Source organism: Ornithorhynchus anatinus, chromosome 16, assembly GCF_004115215.2.
Source record: "Ornithorhynchus anatinus isolate Pmale09 chromosome 16, mOrnAna1.pri.v4, whole genome shotgun sequence".
In the NCBI taxonomy this organism is placed as follows: domain Eukaryota; kingdom Metazoa; phylum Chordata; class Mammalia; order Monotremata; family Ornithorhynchidae; genus Ornithorhynchus; species Ornithorhynchus anatinus.
Window position 1 is genome coordinate 4,123,491 of NC_041743.1, and position 20,904 is coordinate 4,144,394.

The 20,904-nt window shown below is 52.0% G+C and overlaps 1 protein-coding gene across 2 annotated transcripts; it reads right to left on the minus strand.

Moving 5' to 3' along the window:
• Positions 1-591: 591 nt before the first annotated feature.
• SLC19A2 (solute carrier family 19 member 2) lies at positions 592-16,273 on the minus strand. 2 transcript variants are annotated; one of them, XM_039914283.1, is made up of 8 exons: positions 15,791-16,273; positions 7,152-7,371; positions 6,250-6,442; positions 5,139-5,280; positions 3,474-4,340; positions 1,694-1,891; positions 1,224-1,298; positions 592-771 (listed from the first exon to the last, which is right to left on the minus strand). In XM_039914283.1, the coding sequence occupies exons 1-5, from the start codon at positions 16,256-16,258 to the stop codon at positions 4,212-4,214; spliced, it is 1,152 nt and encodes a 383-aa protein (XP_039770217.1). In that variant the 5' UTR covers positions 16,259-16,273; the 3' UTR covers positions 592-771; positions 1,224-1,298; positions 1,694-1,891; positions 3,474-4,211. The 2 variants fall into 2 exon arrangements, with proteins under 2 accessions (XP_039770217.1, XP_039770216.1); XM_039914282.1 differs by having other exon boundaries at positions 592-1,298.
• Between the last annotated feature and the right edge of the window lie 4,631 nt (positions 16,274-20,904).

Genomic DNA, 20,904 nt, shown 5'->3' on the forward strand with positions numbered 1-20,904 from the left:
CTCGGATTGAGCTGGTCAGATGCCGGGTAAAAGCAGCTTGGTAACAAAAGCATTTAGCAAAACTGCACCTTCTAAGCTCTTTCACTGGATTGGAAACTCCTTGAGAGCACGGATTGAGTGTACTTATTCTATTGTTCTCTCCCAAATGCTTAGTACAGAGCTCTGCACACCGTTAAGCACTTGGATAAAAAACCTTTGATGGCGTAACTATTCATAACGATGTGAAATACAGAGCCTTCTTAGAGGGTTCAGGGAACTAGCCTAGTTGAAAGAGCAGTTGAAAGAGTCAGAGGATGTGGGCTCTACTCCTGGCTGTTTGCCAGCTGTGGCCTGGGGCAAGTCACATTTCACTTCTTTGGGCCTCAATTACCTAGACTGTAAAATGAGGATTACGACTGTGAGCCCTATGTGGGACAGGGACTGCGTGCAACCTGATCAACTTGAACCTATTCCAGAGTTTAGTCTAGCGCATAACAAATTCCATAAAAATTTATATGTGTGTATATATATATACATATATTATTCATTTTCCAGCACTCAAGTCTGACACTGATCCTCAGCAGTTGGAATAAAACATTCAGTGCACTAGAATTCAATGACAGGCATTTTAATCTCACATTTAGATGAAAGCGACGAACTAAAAATGAGGGTCATTTTGGTTAAATAGCCCCAGCGGCTTTAGTAGGCTGAATCCACCAAACATGCACACGACGATGTTTTTTTTTTCAACGGCCCCGAGGGCACCAGCACACACCCCGTGCAGTCCAAGGCCTACAGGAAAGGTCACACCCTGCTGAAAAGGCTTACAATCTACCGCCAGACCCGACCGGATCACGAGCCCGGCAGCCAGTCGCCCTCCCGATCCGATCCGTGGGGATCCTTGGGGAATGTCGGGCGGGAGAAGGACAATGAAAGGTGGATTCCCAAAGGGAATGTGAAAGACTGACTTGATGGCACTGCCTTGACGGGCAGAGGGAAAAACTATTCTGGATCTGGATCTGATACGGGAACAGCCCGTAAAAGGAAAAATATCGGAGTCGGATCCGACGCGAGTCACCAGGGGAGAGTAAAGAAGGAATGAGCAGGGTGAAAAGGCATGAAGTAAACAGAGTGGAGAGCGGCGTAGACCTGGAGCCTCAGAGGTGAACTTTAACTGAGGAGCTCATGACGGTAGGGAGATCCAGGGAGAGGAGGAAGGGGAATGGATGACGTGGAATTCATACCTGGGGAATTTGATGTGAGGTCTGAAGGCGTGATTGCAAGGTCCGTTATCTCTGCAGGAGGGAGGCTGAGAAGAACTTTTAAAACACCAAAGGGAAAAACATACTGTAAAATATTTATTTGATAAAAAATAGTTTAATCATCTGTGTACAGAATTGAGTAAAAAGTTCAACACATAATTCTTGCTTGTTCACAAAACTGCATACAGTACATCTGTGCAAAGTGGGGGACACCTCTACAAACAATTCCACCCTCCCCGGGGCCGGGGGGCGGGGGTGACAAAAAACAAAACGAAACATATTCAGTTGCAAAAGGCTCAGGTTAGAACACACCCCACTACCTTCTCTCTAAGTAACAGGGAAATATTGCTTTGGTAGTTGAACGTTCTGATTGAACCACCATCCATTTCATCAGGCAAGATATCCTCTTCTAATAGCCAACAAAAACAAGACACAAAAACAGTAAACATCACCTTGTAACTTGCTTCGGAGTGAACAATTCCGTACTAGAGAAAATACCCGGGTCTTTCTTTTCTTCTCTTTTTAACTGTTCCACTGTGTCCTCTGAAAAGCCGCCATCCAGTGACTCTTGCGACAGGCGAACCAAGTTTGGGTGTTTATTTGGTCCGACTCAAGGCTTGCAAAACGGAGGCGGTCAGTCCTTCCTCACCCTGGCAGACCCACAAAATAATCAGCACAAATCCCACCGTTTTTTTTTTTTGGCTTCCACTAGAGTAAACCCCCATTCCAAGCTGCCTAGGCCTTGCCAGAAGGCAGGGGCCGTGTCCCTGGAACACCCACGGTGACCCTGTGCCTCTCTCGGTCCGTCCGCTACTCTCTCCCATTTGGGCCACCTCCGCGGCAGCGGGGCCAGGGTCGGGATCGGCAGGGGACGGAGTCCCCAAGAGAAGCCACCAGGATTGCCCTTGCTGCCCGCGGAAACGTCTCGGTAAATTCCTCTCGACAGCAAGCTTGCTGAGGGCGGGGACTGTGTCTACCGAATCTACTGTATCCCAGCTCTACCCCCTGTCAGCTGTGTGACTGTGGTCAAGTCACTTAACTTCTCTGTGCCTCAGTTACCTCATCTGTAAAATGGGGATTAACTGTGAGCCTCACGTGGGACAACCTGATTACCCTGTATCTAACGCAGCGCTTAGAACAGTCTCTGCACATAGTAAGCGCTTAACAAATACCAACAGTATTATTACTGTATCACAAGCGTTTAGTACAGCGCTTGGTGGTCTCAAAGGCTCCACGTGGCATCAGCCTGGAAGCAAACTCTGGTCTTCCTCCTCCTTCCCTGGAACCTCCCCTCCCTTGGCCCCGGTGTTGGCAGCGGTGGGAGGTCCCTTCTAGCCTGTAAGCTCGCTGTGGTTAGGGACCGTGCCTACCGCTTCTCTAATAGCGTACTCTCCCAAGCGCTTAGTACGGCGCTCTCCACCCTGTCACTTCTGTGCCTCAGTTCCCTCATCTATAAAATGGGGACCAAGACGGCGAGCCCCATGTGGGATGTGGATTGTGACCACCCTGTATCTTTGTATCTACCCCAGCACTTAGCACAGTACCTGGCACCAGTAAGCGCTTAATACCGTGAAAAAACAAAGTAAACGCTCAATAAATACGACTGACTGATTGGGAGGAAGACTGAGGAGGAAGGAGGGAGAGAGCGAATGGGTCACCGGTCACCTCCTCGGCCGAGGAAACTAGGTTTAGGGGGAGTCGCGGGGTAGGCGGTGCTGGGAGAGGGGAGTGCTGGGGTGGGGTCGACTCTCGCCTGGAATCCAGTCTCAGGGGACGGCTCCTGGCAACCGGGGGTCGACTGGAGCCTGGATGGGGCAATGTCTCCCGCTGTTTGTTCCGGGGACCCAGCTCTGTCTCAGGAGGGCACCAAACAACTCTAGGAAGCTGATCGGAACTTCCAGACTCACCACCCGCAGAGCAAACTGGAGGTACCAATCCGGCTCTGCCTCCCTTGACACCACCTATTCAATGGCATTTGCTGAGCACTTACTGTGTGCAGAACACTGTACTGAGTGCTTACCCCGAACCCAACAGCTCGGTTGGGAAGAGGGCCCCAGGCAGGATGGCACGGCAAGATCCCTTGGGAGAGGGCAGGAGGGGAGGGATTTCCTCCAACATCTTCAACAATAGCGGGGGCTTGGTAGGTGACCATTTCATCTTGTCCCGGGAATAGTCGGGCCGCCTCTCATCACAGATTAGACTCCCTCCCGCCGATCCCCTAAGTCATCTCACCGTCTCCAGATTTCCTAAAAACACCCGTTGGCTTGCGCTGCGAGCGATCCTCCGGCCTCTCTGCCTTAACTCCAGTCCACCGGCCAAACGAACGGCGCGTACCGCACGAGCGAAAACCGACGAGGACCTCGTGGGCGGCGGAAAAATCGGGGCCAGTGGAAAAATAGTAACTCGAGATCAGCAAACGGCAGCCACTCTTCGGGCGAGGGGGTCACTAAATCACAGCAGGTACCGCCAGAAAACGGACAACGTTCACTCAGCCCGACGCACGGAAAAACCCGGGAGAGGACAGAAATGTGAAATCGTGCAACGGCCCCAGATGGCCCCGAGCGCTAGCCAAGGGGATATAGAAGGACGTGACCTCTGGAACGCTGACCTCGCGCTCGCTGACCCTATGGGCAAGAGAAGCCCCAGGTATCCCGAGCGGAAAGTCCAAGGCGGGACTCAACGGCCCCTCTCTCCAAGGCCGCCTTTGACACAAAACCCCCCCACCCCTCCCACCCTTAAATACTCTCCCCACACACAACCTACGAGATGAGCTCTGTTTCCTCCAACTTGGAGCTCAACTGTGTAACACCGGGAGCGTGAAAGGAAAACTCCACTTCTTGCTCGGAAGCAATGAAATGCACATTCAAACACTGTCATAAATATACGCCTACAGTTTTTAAAAAATAAAAAGACATCCAGGCACAGGTTGCCGCGCACGGCTCCGGCTTCGAGACGGCGTCCTTCGGTGCCCTACGAGGACCTCACTGGAGAACTGGCTTCGGGATCTTCCCGCTTTCGGTACTTCTTTATAATACTGACTGCACCATTGACCAAGAAAACCAGGGCTATTAGTGCAAAGTAACCAGCATAGATCAGGAACTGCAGGAAAGAAAACAAGGGGAGAACGGTTAGGGAGGCAGCGTGATCCGGGGGAAAGAAAACACGGGCCTGGGACTCAGAGGACCTGGATTCGAATCCCTGATCCGCCATCATCCTGTCGCTTCACTACTCCGGGCCTCAGGGCCCTCATCTGCAAAATGGGGATTCACTACCCGTTCTCCCAGCTGGAATGTCAGCCCCATATAGGGCCTGATTATCTTGTATTTATCCCAGCGCTTGCTATATCGCTAGGCAGATAGTAAGTGCTTACCAAATGCCACAATCGTTATTATCAATAGGGGGAATCTGTGCGTCGAGTACGACGAGGCGGAGATAACAAAACTCTGTTGACATTGATACTTTTTTTCTGGCTGCAGTTGGCCAGAGGTTTTGGAAACCTAAAAGTGAATACTTTCCACCCTGAAGAGGGCAGCAACACATCAACCATCTCCTCCCACTCGCGGTTGCCCCTAAACCAGGCAGAAGACTTTTCTGAGCGTCTACACGAAGGCAAAACACAGCCTAGCCTAGTGGAAAAGAGCCAGAAGAGGGGGCTTCCGGCTCCCGGACAGAGTACGCGCGACCGGCCGGTGAGAGCGGACATCCGTCACCCGCTCCTGGCTAAAATAGCCAGAAGCCCGCCAACTTGGCTTTGAAAGTTAGGGTTGGGTCGTCCCCCCACCTCCATCCCTCGGGGCGGGATGGGGGTCTCGGCCGTGGAGAGGGCGGGTGGTCCAGTAGGCCCCAAGTTCCAACGTGCAGTGAGATTCCCGGATCCCGTCTGGGGCTGGCCCTTACCTGAGTAGTGATTTCTAAGCCCAGGCCGCTGGCGTCGACCACCACCAGGGTGAGAACGGTCTGCAGAGCCAAGGCGATGAAGGTGTTCACCCCGAACACCAAGGCGTAGCGCTCCATGCTGAGGTTGGCAGCTATCTGGAACCTTCAGAGAAACGGAGGAGGAAGAGGAGATGTTGAACAGGAGGGCCCTGGAGCAGGGGTGGGGCGGAGAAGGGAGACCCAAGTCGTCTCACACGACCTTCGTTTCCAACCCGACGCCTCCCAACTGAGTGCCAACCGTGTCTGTGGCCCTGCCCTGGAAACTCATCCAGTCTGCCCAGTTGAGCGGCCGGGAGAGAGCTGGGAACTGAGAAAGGAGAACTCTCCCTCCCAGGATTTCGTCCTCTTGAACTGTGATTATTCGTATCGCCTCGCACCACGGCAGACCGATGGAAAAAAATAAATATACCAAGCGCTCCCAACAAAGAGCTTCCCTCCAGTTCCAATCATATCAAACTTGACCATTCATTTCAGGCCCTAAAGATTTGTTTCGCTTGCCTGTGGGTCTGTTGATTACCATCCTCCCGCTCAGGGGCAGGTGAAATGACCCTCTCTAATGTAGAAAATGCGTATTTCAAAAAGTCCATGATGCAGAAAGTACAGGCAAGACCATTACTGACGGCGGGGGCGAAGGGATGATGTATTTTGCTACTTTCCAAAGTCGGGGAACAGCTTTTCTGTACTCAGGTGTACACACTCATAAGCAAAAACAAAACTCTTCACACAAGGCACACATGGAAGCCACAGACATACTTCTTTGGAGGAAGGAACACAGTATTTTCTGTTTTCTTGTTTCTTTCCTTCTTTTTCTTTAACAGCACTCTTGATGTACCCGGCCCTGTACTAAGCACTGGAGAGGTCAAAAGATAAATCAAGTTGGCCACAGTCCCTGTCCCATATTGGGGCTCACACGCTAAATCAGAGGGAGTTGGCTAAAAGGTGAATTTCCCCCCATTTTTCCAGGAAAAATGCGCACCTCAAAAAAAGAAAAAAAGAAAAACAAAAGGACGTCCTCGCCCCAATTTTCCTACACGACTCTCTCCAAGACTCTTTCACGGCGGGGAATACTTACGTTGCGATAGTGATGAGCAGCATGTAGATAATCCTGAAGATAACGTAGCTCGCGTAGCATACCCAGATATTCCCCGCCGTGTCCATGATGTACACCGCGGCCGCGATCAGGAGGGAGAACAGGGACAGGGTCATCTCGCCCCATGTCGACCACGATATCTTGATGAAACCAACGGCAAACACCGCCACGGCTCCTACCAAGGGGAGAGCACCGATATGGCCGCCGTCCCAAACACGCATCAGTGACACGACTGGGACGAGTCTCTCACTTCGACTTGGAGCCCGTAAAGTTCTGCCTGCCTGAAGGACGGTGTTGGTGAGGAAAATTCCACGTCAAAAATCACCAGGGCGAAGGCCACCTTACAACGTGGGAGCTGAACTCGAGACCGAGGCAAATCTTCAAAGAGGGACTCCCGGAGACGAGAGAGAAGACTGATGATCTCAAAAGTGAGCTGTCAAGGCCAAGGTATTTCCAAACTCCCTCGGTGGCTCACAGAACCAAGGGCCAAAACAACCGAGAGGCGGGGCGGCCTACTGGGCGGAGCACAGGCCTGGGAGTTCAAAGGACCTGGGTTCTAATCCTGCCTTCGCCACCTGTTGGCTGGGTAACCGTGAGCGACTCACTTCACTTCTCTGTAACAGATATGTCACCTCATCTGCAAAATGGGGATTAAGACTGAGCCCCACGTGGGACACGGACTGTGTCCAACCTGATTAGCTCACATCTACCTCAGTGCTCGGCACGCTGCCTGGCACAGAGTGAGTACTTAACAAATACCACAAAAAAAACACACGAAAAACCCCAAAGTGAGTCCTTCCTCGGTCTTGAACTTGCCCAAGGGAAATCTGGACATCCCCATCCTCTCCTCTACCCTTCCCCCGTCCCCCCCGGCCCCATCTCACCGAGCAGGGTAGAGACGGCCTCCACTCCACCGTTGTAGATGGATGCGTGGCGGGACGGCAACACCTTCTCCCAGAGCCCCTGGGTGTAGTTGACCACCTGGAAATAGCCGCAGGTGGACAGCGCCCACCACACGGACCAGCAGAGCAGGGGGCGGGAGGAGTAGCACATTAAGAAGTCATTCCAGAGCACCTTCAGCACGAGGAGGAGGTCTTTCTGCTCCTGGGTCGGGGGGAGGAAGAAAGAAACCATCGGCCTAATGGGTAGAGCTTCCCACGATGGGTGGCCCAAAGCACGAAAACGATGAGGTCAGCTACCTGCCGGGAGCCAACCGAGTCTGGAGCGAAGGTGCAGTCGGAGAGAGACAGATGACGTGCCCGGCTTTGATGGGCGGAAGGGTCTCAGTTTCCTCAACTGTTATAAAATGAGGATTGAATACCTGTTTTCACTCCTATTCAGACCATGAGCCTTACTTACGTGGGACAGGGATTGCGTCCTACATGATTACCTTGTTTTTAGGCCAGGGCTTAGCACAGAGTAAGCGCTCTAAGAATACTAGGGTCATGATTATTCCTTGTCACCCCTGTTCTCCAGCTTTGATACGCTCCACCTCGTCCCCAAAACAGCTCAGAGGAATCTATACTTGGCTATACCCACCTGTCGAAGCCCCTCTCTATTCTGGGAAAGCCAAGTTTTACCTGAGAAAACACTCCCCTCTACCAGCAAAAATCAAGCCTCTGATCCGTCGTTTCTTCACCCAGGTGTTCTGCCTGGTCCCTCTGCCTTAAGGGTGGAGCAGCAGGTGTATCGGGAGGCAGGGCGGTCCAGTGGAAAGAACCCAGGACCGGAAGTCAAGAGATCTCGGCTCGAGTCCCGGCTCCGCCACTGGCCTGCTGTACCGCCTTGGACAAGTCACTTATCCCCTCTGGCCCTCAGTTTCCTCACCTGTAAAGTGGGGATACGATACCCACTCTTCCTCCCTCTTAGGCTGTGGGCTCCACGTGGGAGAGCAATCATCGGATCAAATGATCCTCTATCTACCCCAGTGTTTAATAAATGGCATAATAAACATTACTATTATAAACAAAAAGGCATAAAACCAAACCCGCAAGGAAGCCAAGATTTTTCCAAGTTGCCATTCCCTAGAAATCTTTAAGGAAAAGGCAACCCTCTGGCCCGGAGGGATCGGCAGCCACCTGCGTGGAGGCGGGGGGTTGGACAGATGACCTCCGGGAGCCCCGACCAACATGAGGGGATTCAGCTGCGCGGTTCGCAAAGCCCAGGGGGCCGGCTCACTCCCATCCAAGTTCGGGGCAGTGATCGGGATGATGATAGCAACCACGTCACCCCTTCCCCCTCACCACCCCCCACCTCCCACCTGGGACGACGAATCATCGGAAAACACGGTCAGACGAACGAGACTAAAATAAAACAACCCTGAGATCTTGCCCAACCCCGGTCCGGAGTTGGAGCCTGGGGGCCGGGGCTCCGAAATTTAACAGCCGGGGGCTAAAGTTAGCCGCCGATCACTGTAAGGCAAGAACCGGAACTGGACTGGGTGCCCAAGTCAGGAGGAAACGGGAGCTCGGGGGAGCCTTGCCAGGGGGTCGGGTCGGACGAGGTCACCAGCGGGGCGCTGGCAAGCAGACTTCACAACCATCGGGAGGGTTGGTGGCCAGCGCGGCCCCGTTTCTCCGGGCGGGAAATGAGGGAACCCATAGGTTCCGGGATCGGCAAGTTTATACTGAGGGTGTGTTCTGAGGGGGTTGATGGGATCCTCTCTGCCTGGATTCAAAATGCTGGAGTCAGATTGTGGGTTCTCTCTTCCGGACCTGGGAGTGTCTCAAAAGCTCCTTCCTGCCCTTTCCCTCAGCCCACTCACCGTCCTGACCCGTTCCGCCAAGTCCCACACTTCTTGTGGACTTGCTAAGGCCGTGCGACAGGGACTGTGTCCGACCTGATCAGCTTGTACCTAACCCCAGCGCTCAGAACAGGGCTTGACACATAGTAAGCATTTAACAAATACCATCATTATGATTATTACTGTTTGCCTGCACTCCTATTGCGTGTTTGAAAATCAGATGTATCTCTTATTACACATCGGGCAGAATAAACAGACACGACAAGCTAAAAGGAGATGATGGAAAAGGGAAAACTTTGATACGAAGGGCTCGGTGTTCGACAGCAGATAAGAACTTGGTTGTGGGCAGGGAGTTATTGTTATATTGTACTCACAAGCGCTTAGTACAGTGCTCTTCACACAGTAAGCGCTCAATAAATATGACAATGAATGAATGCACTGGGACTCGGAGTAGGGTTCCTTCAACAACCCACAAACCTGTCTCGTAAAATGATTCCAGTCCAACTCCAGGAACGGGGCTGGAGGCTGCCATCAGTCAGACACTGCTGGGATGGCAACTCCTTACAAGTAGTCTGCATATTTATTAAGTGCTCACTGTGTGCCAAGCACTATGGGAAGCCCTGGGACAGAGGCAGGCACGGCACTGCCGTTCCACTTGGGGTTCACAGTCCCGAAGGTGCTGGTCAGACGTCGGTAATCACAGATGGCAAATGACCATCTACGTGCCGAGAGGGGCAACGTTAAGACCGAAGAATGGATCTTGAGAGGTGGGAGAGAAACGGCGTGGCCTAGTGGAAAGCGACTATAATAATAATGTTGGTATTTGTTAAGCACTTACTAGGCCCGGGAGTCAGAGTCGTTGCACTCCTGGCTCCACCATATCTGCTGTGTGACCTTGGGCAAGTCACTTTGCTTCTCTGGGCCTCAGTAACCTCATCCTACGCAAGCCTCAGTGTCTAAAGGGCAGGGATAATGAGTATTTGGTATTTAAGCACTTACTTTGAGCCAAGCGCTCTACTTGGGGCTGGGGTAGATACAAGATAATCAGGTCAGACATATCCCTGCTCCAGATGGACCTCACTGTCTAAGGAGGAGTAAGAACAGGTACTGGATCCCCATTTTACAGATGAGAAAACTCAGGCACAGAGGAGTTAAGTGACTTGTCCCAGGTCCCAGCTTTTTCAACCCAGCTTTTTCGCCTCCCAGGACTATCTTTCCACTTGGACATGATTACTATGTCCAGAGCGCTGTTCTAAGCGCTTGGGCGAGTACAACAGAAGCAAATAAGCAGACACGTTCCCGGCCCATAATGAATTTACAGGAGGGGGCAGACATTAATCTGATATTAATAAATTTTAATAAGTAATTTAAAGATACGTACATGATGCTAACGACACCTACCAGACACGAGCCCTCCGCCACGGGAATCTGGCGGGGAAGGATGCAGAGCGGTTATCACCCTTCGGAAGGGTGATATTACAGGAACCAACTGAAATAACATTCTTAGTCCTCTCCAAATGGCCCAAGGCCTCTTGGTCCCGGAGCTCTGATTTCCAGTCAAGCGGAAGAGGGGTTTGTGCTTAGTACAGTGCCCCGCACAGAGTAAGCGCTCGATAAATACGACCGAATGAATGAATGGCTGCATTACCGCTGCTTCGATATGGCCCTCCTCCTGGCAGAGATACCAGCCGCAAGATGAGCAGAGCCAAGGAAGGAGCCAGTTGGGTTTTTTTTTAATGGTATTTGTTAAGCACTTACTGTGCCAAACACTGTTCTTTGTGCTACAGTAGGTACAAGATATCAGGGCGGCACAGTCCCTGTCCCGCATGAGGCTCACGGTCTAAGTAGGAGGGAGAACGGGCATTGAATCCCCATTTTACAGCTGAGGAAACCGAGGCAGAGTGACTTGCCCAAGCTCACACAGCAGACAAGTGGCAGAGTCGGGATTAGAACCTCGGTCCTCTGACTCCCAGGCCCGGGCTCTTTCCACTAAGCCACGCCGCTTCTCTGTTCGTCTTCTAACCTTAATACTGACAGAGACCCCAAGACCGCTCACCCAGACCACAGTTCATCGGGCCTCTCATCCAGCCTTCTGCTTAGGGAAGAGATGAGAACTGTATACGCGTCTCTTCAAGTCCGGTCTGAACCAAGGGCCAGGACGTCCCAGGAAGTGCAGCCATCCTTGTCCGTGAAACGTCTGGGTGCCGGGCTAAAATCAGCACCCAAAATGGACTTCAGAAACCAACTAAGAAAAACACCAGTCTCTTTCCACAGGTGTAGTGTTTTCCCAATCCTACAATGTTTTACGAGAAGCGGCGTGGCTTAGTGGAAAGAGCACGGGCCCGAGAGTCGTGGGTTCTAATCCCCACTCCGCCACTTGTCTGCTGCGTAACCCTGGGCAAGTCACTTCACTTCTCTCTGCCTCGGTTCTCTCATCTGTAAAATGGGGATTAAGACTGTATCTATCTCCCAGTGCTTAGAACAGTGCTTGGCACACAGTAAGTGCTTAACAAATGCCATTATTATTTCGTGTGGCCTGGTGGAGGGAGAGCAGGTCAGGGAATCAGGAGACTGGATTCCAATCCCAGCTCTGCCACTGGCCTGCCGAGTGACCTTGCGCAAGTCACTTAACCTCTCTGGGCCTCCGTTTCATTCTCTGTAGGACGGGGAGAAGGCACCTGCCCTCTCTGCTTCTTAGGTTATGAGCCCTGAATGGGAAGGGGACCTGATTTGGGTCTCATTCTCCGGTCAGGCTTCGTCCAGATCCTCGGGCAGTCACCGGATCGGAACCGGAATCGGGCTCTGAAGCGGTGGTTTCTCCGCCCAACCCAGTGGCACGGGGAAAAAGGCTTCTCGGAACCAGATTACGGGGCTCTCTGTCTCAGCGCTCCTTTGTCCTCGGCCCGGGGAGCTGTGATTTCCACCAGGCTAATTCGGCCGACTATACGCTCGCAATGTTCATCGGTTTAATTCCCGGCGGGGCCCTAGTGGAGCTGGGTCCGGTTTGCCTAGGCTGCAGGTGAGCCTTGCTCCTTGCCGCTGGTCATTAACTAACGAGGAAGGAGCTTTTACGACAAGCCGGGAAAGAGTGTTAACCTTCTGGAGATTCCCCAGACAGGGTGGTCCCGCCATTTTACAACCTGAGAAGCGGTGTGGTCTAGTGGAAAGAGCCCAGGCCTGGGAGTCAGAGGACCTGGGTTCTAACCCCGGGTCTGCCGCTTATCAGCTGGGTGACCTTGGTTAAGTCACTTAACCTCTCTGTGCCTCAGTTCTCCTGTTCTCCCTCCTACTAAAACTGGGAGCCCCAAGGGGGAGAGGGACTGGGGCCAACCTAATTCAATCTGTATTGACCCTAGTGCTTTAGAATGGTGTTTGAGATGTAGTAAGCACTTAACAAACACCACTAAAAAAAAAAATCTGGCCACGCAGAAAAGTTTTGGCCGCTAAAAAGTTCCTGTTCCGGGAAGGAAAGTGAAATCACCATCTACCTCAGAATCTCCTGTCCTCCGTTCCGATACAGAAGGGGTGACAAACAGGAACCTTTCCTGGACCCTGGAACCAGCAGGTTCTTAGAACCTCAATACACAACCTCTGTCATACCGAAGTGCACAAACTCCAGCACCAGCCTCCCTCTGCCTAGGCTAAATATTTAAATTTCTATCCTGGAGGATTGGGGGGGGGGCAAGGAGTGGGAGGAAGGGTGGGTGGGGTGGATGGTGGGAAGAAAATGTTTAGCTTCCCACACACACTTTCCTCTCACCTCTTAGACGTTCCCTGGACTGTACACTCTAGACTGTAAATTTGTTGTGGGCAGGGAACATGTCTATCAACTCTGCTGCACTGTCCTCTCCCAAGCGCTGAGCGCAGGGCTCCACATGTAGTAAGTGCTCAATAAATGCCACTGATCGATTCCCGGAATAGGTACAAACTGCTGCCCTCTTTGGGGGTGTCTGTCTCACCTCCCTCCCACCTCTCTGCCTCTTCCTGCCCCAACTCTGATCAATCTATAATCGAAGCTATTTATTGAGCATTTACTGTGTGCAGAGCACTGTAATAATGCTTGAGCGAGTACAATGCTGGATTGGTCTCCTGCCCACCATGAGCTTACAATCTAGAGGGCAAGTTTACAGTCTGACGTAGTAGGCCAATGGGGCAACAGGGAAAGATTTCTACAAGCTCCGAAGCCGGCACGGCTCGGGTCAAGTTCACGTGACTGAGGGAAGGGATGGCCGCCGGAGTCTGCTGGAGCCCGTGGGGCTTCGGACGAGTAACCGGTCCTCTCGGGCCCTCGGTTTCTGGCCTGGAGTCTGGGGGTAAAACGGTCCCTTTCCTTCCGAGGGGGGCGGCCAAGCGGGACGGTGAAAGAAAGCCTGCCGAAGTTTTGGCTCGTTCTGACGGACGACAGATTCGTCTCTCCCCGTGTTGGTTTCCTGAAACAGCGGCACGGCCCAGTGGCTAGGCCCAGCTCCAGTTTGGAACCCTCAGGTCAGGCCCAAGGCCGTCCACTGCAGATGTGGATTCTGGGTCACCCAGACGCCCAAACAAGCCACTCAGGGTCAAAAGCCCTGCCCTGGAATGCCCGGCTCCAGACAGGCCCAGAATAATCTGTCAGCTGAGTCACCGGGCCAGGGAGACCCCGGCCTTGAGGATACACGGGCTAGAGGAGGAGGAGGAGGAGGAAAAATGGTGAGGGGAATCCGAATGGCCCCGGCAGCACACCTCCCAACCTTTTCCTGCCTACACAAATGCAGCCGAGGCCAAGATTCTGATGCCGATTCTTCCCATGACCTGGGTGAGGCTGAGCCAGTCACCGCACCTGCCCACACCTCACTTTTCCTAAGCTCACACAGGAAATTAGTAGCAATCTCATCTGAACTCACAAGGCGGCTGGAAGGATGAGTAAGACTTTACATGCCTACTGACTCTGCTGTGTTGGCCTCTCCCAAGCGGGGCTCAGGACTCCTTAGGAGAAGGACAGGATGAAAATCAGAAGACTGATGGCATCAGGATGATTGTTTTTGTGGTGATTTCTATGTGTGTGGAGCCTCCTGTGGAGGCCTGCTGGATTACTGCCTTGGGAGAACTGACCTGTTTGGCTTTTTTTAAAAAAAAAAATGGTATCTGTTAAACACTTATTGTATCCTAGGTGTTGTCCTAAGCACTGTGGTGGCTATGAGATAATCGGGTTGGACACAGTCCCTGTCCCACATGGGGCTCCCAGTCTTAATTCCCATTTTCCAGATGAAGTAACTGAGGCCTAGAAAAATGAAGTGACTTGCCCAACATCACACAGCAGACAAATGGCAGAGCCGGGATTAGAACCCAGGTCTTTTTGACTCCCAGGCCCACGCTCGGGTTGGGAGACCCCCATCATACTCCCTGGATATTTGTCCAGAAAATGATGGTTAAAACTCAGGGATTCTCCCTGTGAATAACAATAATAGTGGTAATTGTTAAGTGCTTACTCTCCGCCAAACACAGTACTAAACGCTCTGGTAGATTAGACCAATAAACAGACACATTCCCTGCCCACAACGGCCTCACAGTCTAAAAGGGGAGACAGAAATGAATATAAGAGACAGTCATGGACAAAAGCGCTGTGGGGCTGGGAGGGGGGATGAATAAAGGTAGCAAGTCAGGGCGACGCAGGAGGGAATGGGAGATGAGGAAAGGGCTTAGTCAGGGTCCTTTGGGGAACCCGCCCCGCCCCTGAACCTCAGAGCTTGCGGCTCTCTCTCCCTGTAGACCGGAAGCCCCTCGTGGGCAAGGATCACGTCTACCAACTCTGCCATACTGTCTTTTCCCAAATGCTTAGTACGGTGCTCTGCTCTCAGTAAACACTCGGGCCCCAACTCGTCTCTGGGCCCCAAGAGAGGCTGTCCCAGATGGACCTGGCTGATGGTAGCCCAGCTATAGAGGTGGCCGAGTCCTTTGAAGCCCACACGTTAACATCTAGGAAATAGCCGGCCTCCTCCACATTTGGGGGACTTAAACGTCCCCCCAGGAGAGGGGAAAGCTAAGCGGGGAGACAGCGTTCTCTCTGGCTGCCTGGTAAAAAATTTCCAGTGGGAAGAAAGCTTAGCCTATTGGAAAGTCAGACCGGGGTTCTGATCCCAGCTCTGCCCCTTGCCTGCTGTGTGACCTTGGGTAAGTTACTTCACTTTTCCCTACCTCAGTTTCTTCAACTATAAAATGGGCATCCAATACCTGTCCTCCCTCCCACTTAGACCGCGAACGCCACGTGAGACAGGGATCACATCCAACCCCAGCATTTTGTTCAGTGCTTGGCCCACGGTAAGCGTTTAACAAATACCATGATTGTTCTTATTATTTAGGTTGACAGGGAGGCCTTCCCTAAGCCCTCCTTTCCTCATCTCCCACTCCCTCCGGCATCGCCCTGACTTGCTCCCTTTATTCATCCCCCCGTCCCATCCCCACGGCACTTATGTCCATATCTGTTATTTATTTATTTATTTATTTATGTGAATGTCTGTTTCCCCTTCTAGACGGTGAGCTCGCTGTGGGCAGGGAATGTGTCTGTTTACTGGTCTGTTGGATTCCCCCAAGTGCTTAGTACAGTGCTTTGCACACAGTAAGGGCTCAATAGATACAACTGAATGAATGAATGGAAGGTGAGAAGGGGCGGAGAAGGAAGGAAGGGAGAGGAAGCAGAGAAGGAGCGGAGCTGGGTCGAAACGAATCGGAGGGGGGCGGTCAGATCTTCGGAGACCCAGGCTTCCCCAGGCCCTCCCCAGACCATTTGGCCCGGCCCCCGCCTACCGGCTCCGTGGCGGTAAGGTCCTCCATGTTTAAAGGGATCTTGGACTCGATGTCCTCCCAGCCCGGGAGGTTATTCGAGGCCCGGTCCCCGCCGACCACGTCCCCATTCTGCGCCTTGATCCCGCTCAGCCGCCGCGGGGCGGGGCCGACGTGGTGGAAGAAGAGGCTCTTCTGCGGCATGGGCAGGAACCAGGCCATGGCAAAGGCCACCGCCACGCACGTCAGGGAGATGACGTTCAGGCTGAACAGGGACCACCCGGCCACCGACACCAGGATCTGCCCCAGGACCGAGCCCACGGTGAAGCCCACCAGCGTGGCGCTCCGGCAGTAGCTGGTGACCTTCTGGTACATGTCCAGGTCCACCACGCTGTAGATGTACGAGTAGTAGGCGATCTCCGTGGCCGTGGCCACGCCGTAGAAGAACTCCAGGAACTGGATGGCCAGCAGGCCCTGGGCGTAGAGCAGCATGAACCACGTGACGATGAGGCTGAAGCCCTGCAGCAGGATGACGGGCTTGTAGCGGAGGTAGTCCGTGGCCAGGAACACGGGAAACAGCAGCACCAGGTATGAGTATGTCCAGACTGGGTAAATTTCATTGAAGACCTGGGAGCGAGGAACAACGAGGGTGAGTTCGGAGCGGGCCAGTCTGATGGGTAAGCGGCACGGCGGAGTGGACAGAGCAGGGGCCTGGGAGTCAAGAGGTCATGGGTTCTAATTCCGACTCTGCCACTCGTCTGCTTGTCTGCAAGTCACTTCACTCCTCTGGGCCTCAGTTACCTCACTCGTAAAATGGGGTTTGAGACCGTGAGCCCGACGTGGGACAGGGACCGTGTCCAACCCGATTTGCTTGTATCCACTCCAGCGCTTAGTACAGCGCTTGACACATGGTAAAGGCTTAACAAATACCACAATCATTATTATAATTATTCTGACCCCAATCCTGGCGATGATGATGATGATGGTATTTCTTAAGCGCTAATCAGCTAACCAGCTAATCAGGTTGGACCCGATCCCTGTCCCACACGGAGCTCACAGTCTTTATCCCCATTTTACAGATGAGGGAACCGAGGGCCAGAGAAATTAAGTGACTTGCCCAAAGTCACACAGCAGACGAGTGGTGGAGCTGGGATTAGAACCCAGGTCCTTCGGACTCCCAGTTTTCAGGCCTGCCTTGAAGGTAATCCAGGAGAACTGAGGTTTCTTCTGGTTTTCTCCACTCCCACCCCGCTGACCCAATGCTGGCCAGGAGAGTGAACCGCTGATCTGGTAATCTGGGTTGTTTGTGTTGAGGTTATTTAGGGAGTTAGGATTTTCTTTATTTATTTATTTTTATTTTTTATCAACCCAGGGTACTGGATAGAATCCAAGATCCTGCCGTGCCAACTTTCTGACAGAAAGAATGACAGGAGCAGCATGGCCTAGAAGAAAGAGCCTGGGTTCTAATCCGGGCTTTGCCACTTGTTGCTACGTGACCTTGGGCGAGTCATTTAACTTCTCTGGGCCTCAGTGTCCTCATCTGTAAAATGGAATTAAACACTTGCTACTCTCCATGATGAATTTCCATCATGCTTCACTATTCTCATCCATGAAATAGCCATAATAATGGAAATGACCAGAAAGCGACCAGTTACCAATACGATCGGTAAATACTAAGTAACCAACACAAAATGTTAAATAAACTCTACACAGATGGGAAGCAGCATGGCCTAGTGAACAGAGCACAGGCCTGGGAGGCAGAAGGACCTGGGTTCTAGTCCCGGCTCTGCCACTTGTTTGCTTACATGTCCTCTAGACTGTAAGCTCGTTGTGGGCACGGAACGTGTCTACCAACTTCGGTATACTGTATTCTCCCGAGTGCTTAGTACAGTCCTCTGCATGCAGTAAGCACTCAATAAATCCAACTGATTGTTGTGTGACCTAGGGCAAGTTACTTATCTTCTCTGGGTCTCCTTATCTCATGTGGAAAATGGGGATTAAGACTGTGAGCCCCATATGGGGCATGGGCTGTGTCCAACCTATCTACCCCAGTGCTTAGTGCATAGTACCCCAGTGCCTAACTCACACCAAAACCCAAAAACAAACCAACAAAAAAAGCCTTATTAGCTGGATTTTAATTCCAGGGGAACTCTTTTCCTTAGCATTCATGCAGTCAAGCAGATGGTCCGACAACCCATACATCACCCCTTGCCACTTTGTTCTGGGGTCCCAGTTGGGTTTTAATTCCAGGGGAACACCTCCCTTTTCCTTAGCATCCATGCAGCCAAGCAGATGGTTCGACAAATCATAAATCACCCCTTACGACTTTATCCTGGGGTCCCAGCTGGCCCGACTAGGGTGGTGACCGTACGCTCCTTGCGAGCGGGGATAGCGTCCATCGACTCGACTGATTTGTACTTTCCCGAGCGCCCCGCACAGTGCTCTGTCCACACGAACGCCCAATGAACACCCACTGACCGACTGAAGGCCGAAAGCTAAGAGCCCCCTCTCCCCAAGAACTTCAGACAGAGGAACCACGTGTCCACCGGCGAGGTCCAAAATACCGGTATAACTGCAGCGGACTCGGTTAGATTGCCAACTCCTGAAGGGCAAGTCGGGGCTGGGGAGGGCTTTGTATTTTTTCAGGATGATCCCCAAGTACCCAGGAGTAGTGCTCCACCCCCAGTCTGCTGGTATGTGCAAACTACATCCCGCTCCCCCCATGGGTTTAAACAGGTCCACGAGATGGTTACAAACACCCCGGCATAAGAGATCGGTGAGAAGTGAAGGTTGCTCCTGCTACACGGCCTTTTCCCACAGCCTTTGTGTACGTATTTTTAAGTCATGTATTTTAACTCTCACCTTATTACGGGCAGGGGACGTGGCTGCTAATTCTATTGTATTGCACTCGCCCATGTGCTCAGTACAGGGGTCTGCACACAGTAAGCGCTCAGTAAATACCACTGATGGATTGACGGATCGATCGATGGATCTTCTCTCACAGTGGGCCCCGGGACTCCAGGCTTGCGTTGGTCAGGGAAACTTTCGGTCATCTTGACTACTTTTGCAGACTGTCTTCTTCCATTAAATTAAAGTGTGCTGAAACTTTGAGGTTTTTATACTATTTTTAGTCATACCCCTCCCCCAGGACAATAGGTTATTTAAAAATTGATACAAGGAAACGACCACACCTACCACGTGGGCATGAGCGACATGGCCTACCTTCCGATGGGGGGGGAGGAGGGAGCCATGCTGGTTCAACCTGTGTGGCCACCCTTGCGACTGGCTTTCGGACTTCCTAAGGCTGGGGGGCCCACACCGGCACCGTATCGGGCCCCACAAATTTAAGGTCATTTTATCTTGGAATAATGAGGTAAATTTCTACCTCCCCTTCCCACCTACGCTCCACAGTGGGTGTTTCTTTACCTCCACAACGTCTCCCCCGCCGTCTCGCCCACACCCACGGCCCCATGCAACCTTCCCTTGCAGACTAACCCCTTTATTCATGATTCCTTCTCTCTCTGCTTTCCCTCATCTCCCCATCTCATCTGTCCTCTCTGACCCTATTTCTTCCAGTTAGCGCTGGGGGAACATGAGGAGTCTTATATATGAAGGGACCCTCCTCCATTCCCCAAAACACCCAAGTCCTCAGTTTTCCCTTAAAGAAACGTCGCCGCAGGCAGTTTCTCAAAAGGGGGGGGGGCAGGAGGAGGGGTGCTCCATACAGATAAGACAAAGACCCAGTACTCGGCTCCTGTAAATTCAGCATAATCCATATAATTTTAATTCTAACAGTGGGAAACCCACTGGATTCTCTGTTAGTTCCCTAATCTCTATTTTCACCGGCTGAGTAGATACAGCAGCTAATAATCAAGGTGATGCAATCAACTGCTTTGCTATGTAACCAGACATTAGTCAGAGAAAATCTTGGACAGATAAGGTTCTGACCTCTTTCTCTGCCCCCCACTTAAGACACCATCATCACCGTCACCATCCACCACCATCCTCACACCCCCTAAAGACCTCGAGCCCCGGGTGGGATGGCGACTGTGTCCCATCTGAGGATCTCATCTCTACCCCGGTGTTTAGTACAGCGTTTGGCACATTCTAAGTGTTTAACAAACGGCACCTCTTGGACACTGTAATCTTCAGGTTGACCCAGAAGTCCCTTTCCTCATATCACCACCATCAATGGGATTTATTGAGCATTAACTTTATGCAGAGCACGGTACTAAGCACTTGGGAGAGTGTAATACAATGGACTTGGCAGACAGGTTCCCTACCCACAAGTTTGGAGTCCAGAGGGGAGTCTTTTGTTGTACAGGCAAAGGGGTATATGGGGCCCCAGAACCCTTGGGGAAAATCAGGGCCACTCTGCTGGTTTGGTTACTACACCCTCTGGCAGAAACCAGTTGGTTCCCTCCACCTCCCTCCCCTTCTTGCCCTTCCTTCAATTTAGGGTCAGTTTGCAAAGAGCCCATACCAGCCCATCACACCTAAGAATCCTGAATCTCTACTGGGTTCACAAGAAGAGCTTCCATTACTTCAGAGGAACCCTGGGTCCAGAGGAGAATTTTGTCCCTGGTTCCTAAGTAGATGTCACGGTGCTAACTTCTAAATGGACCCTTTCCCCTTAGTCTGGTGAATAAAGTGCTTTCTCTACAATGTAAACATGCTAAGATCACACACCTCCCCCGCAATTTTTGCCCTTCTTTTAAAAGTCCAAATACAGGTCACCTGCTCTATCATACAGAAATGGCAACGAGAATATGCCAACTCATTTCTTAAAATTATTTTCTTCGCTCCTGATATCTAATACCCAGATTTCATGCAAAATGACCCTTTCAGAGCCTTATTGAAGGCACTTCTCCTCCAAGAGGCCTTCCCTGATTTCTTTTTCCTTTTCTTCCACTCCCTTCTCCCACTCCCCCAAGGAAGCCACGAGGGAGCCCCATGACAAAGAAATCAGTTTACTAAACACCCACCAAGTAAGGCGCTTCGGGCTTCTCCGCTGTGCTAAATGCACTCACTGCAGGAAAGAAAGGGTTTTCACAAGGGGCTCCGATACAACTTCACTTGCAAGCATCACACCCTGGCAACTACTTCTCTACCCCCAGAGCTACAATGCAGATTCCAAT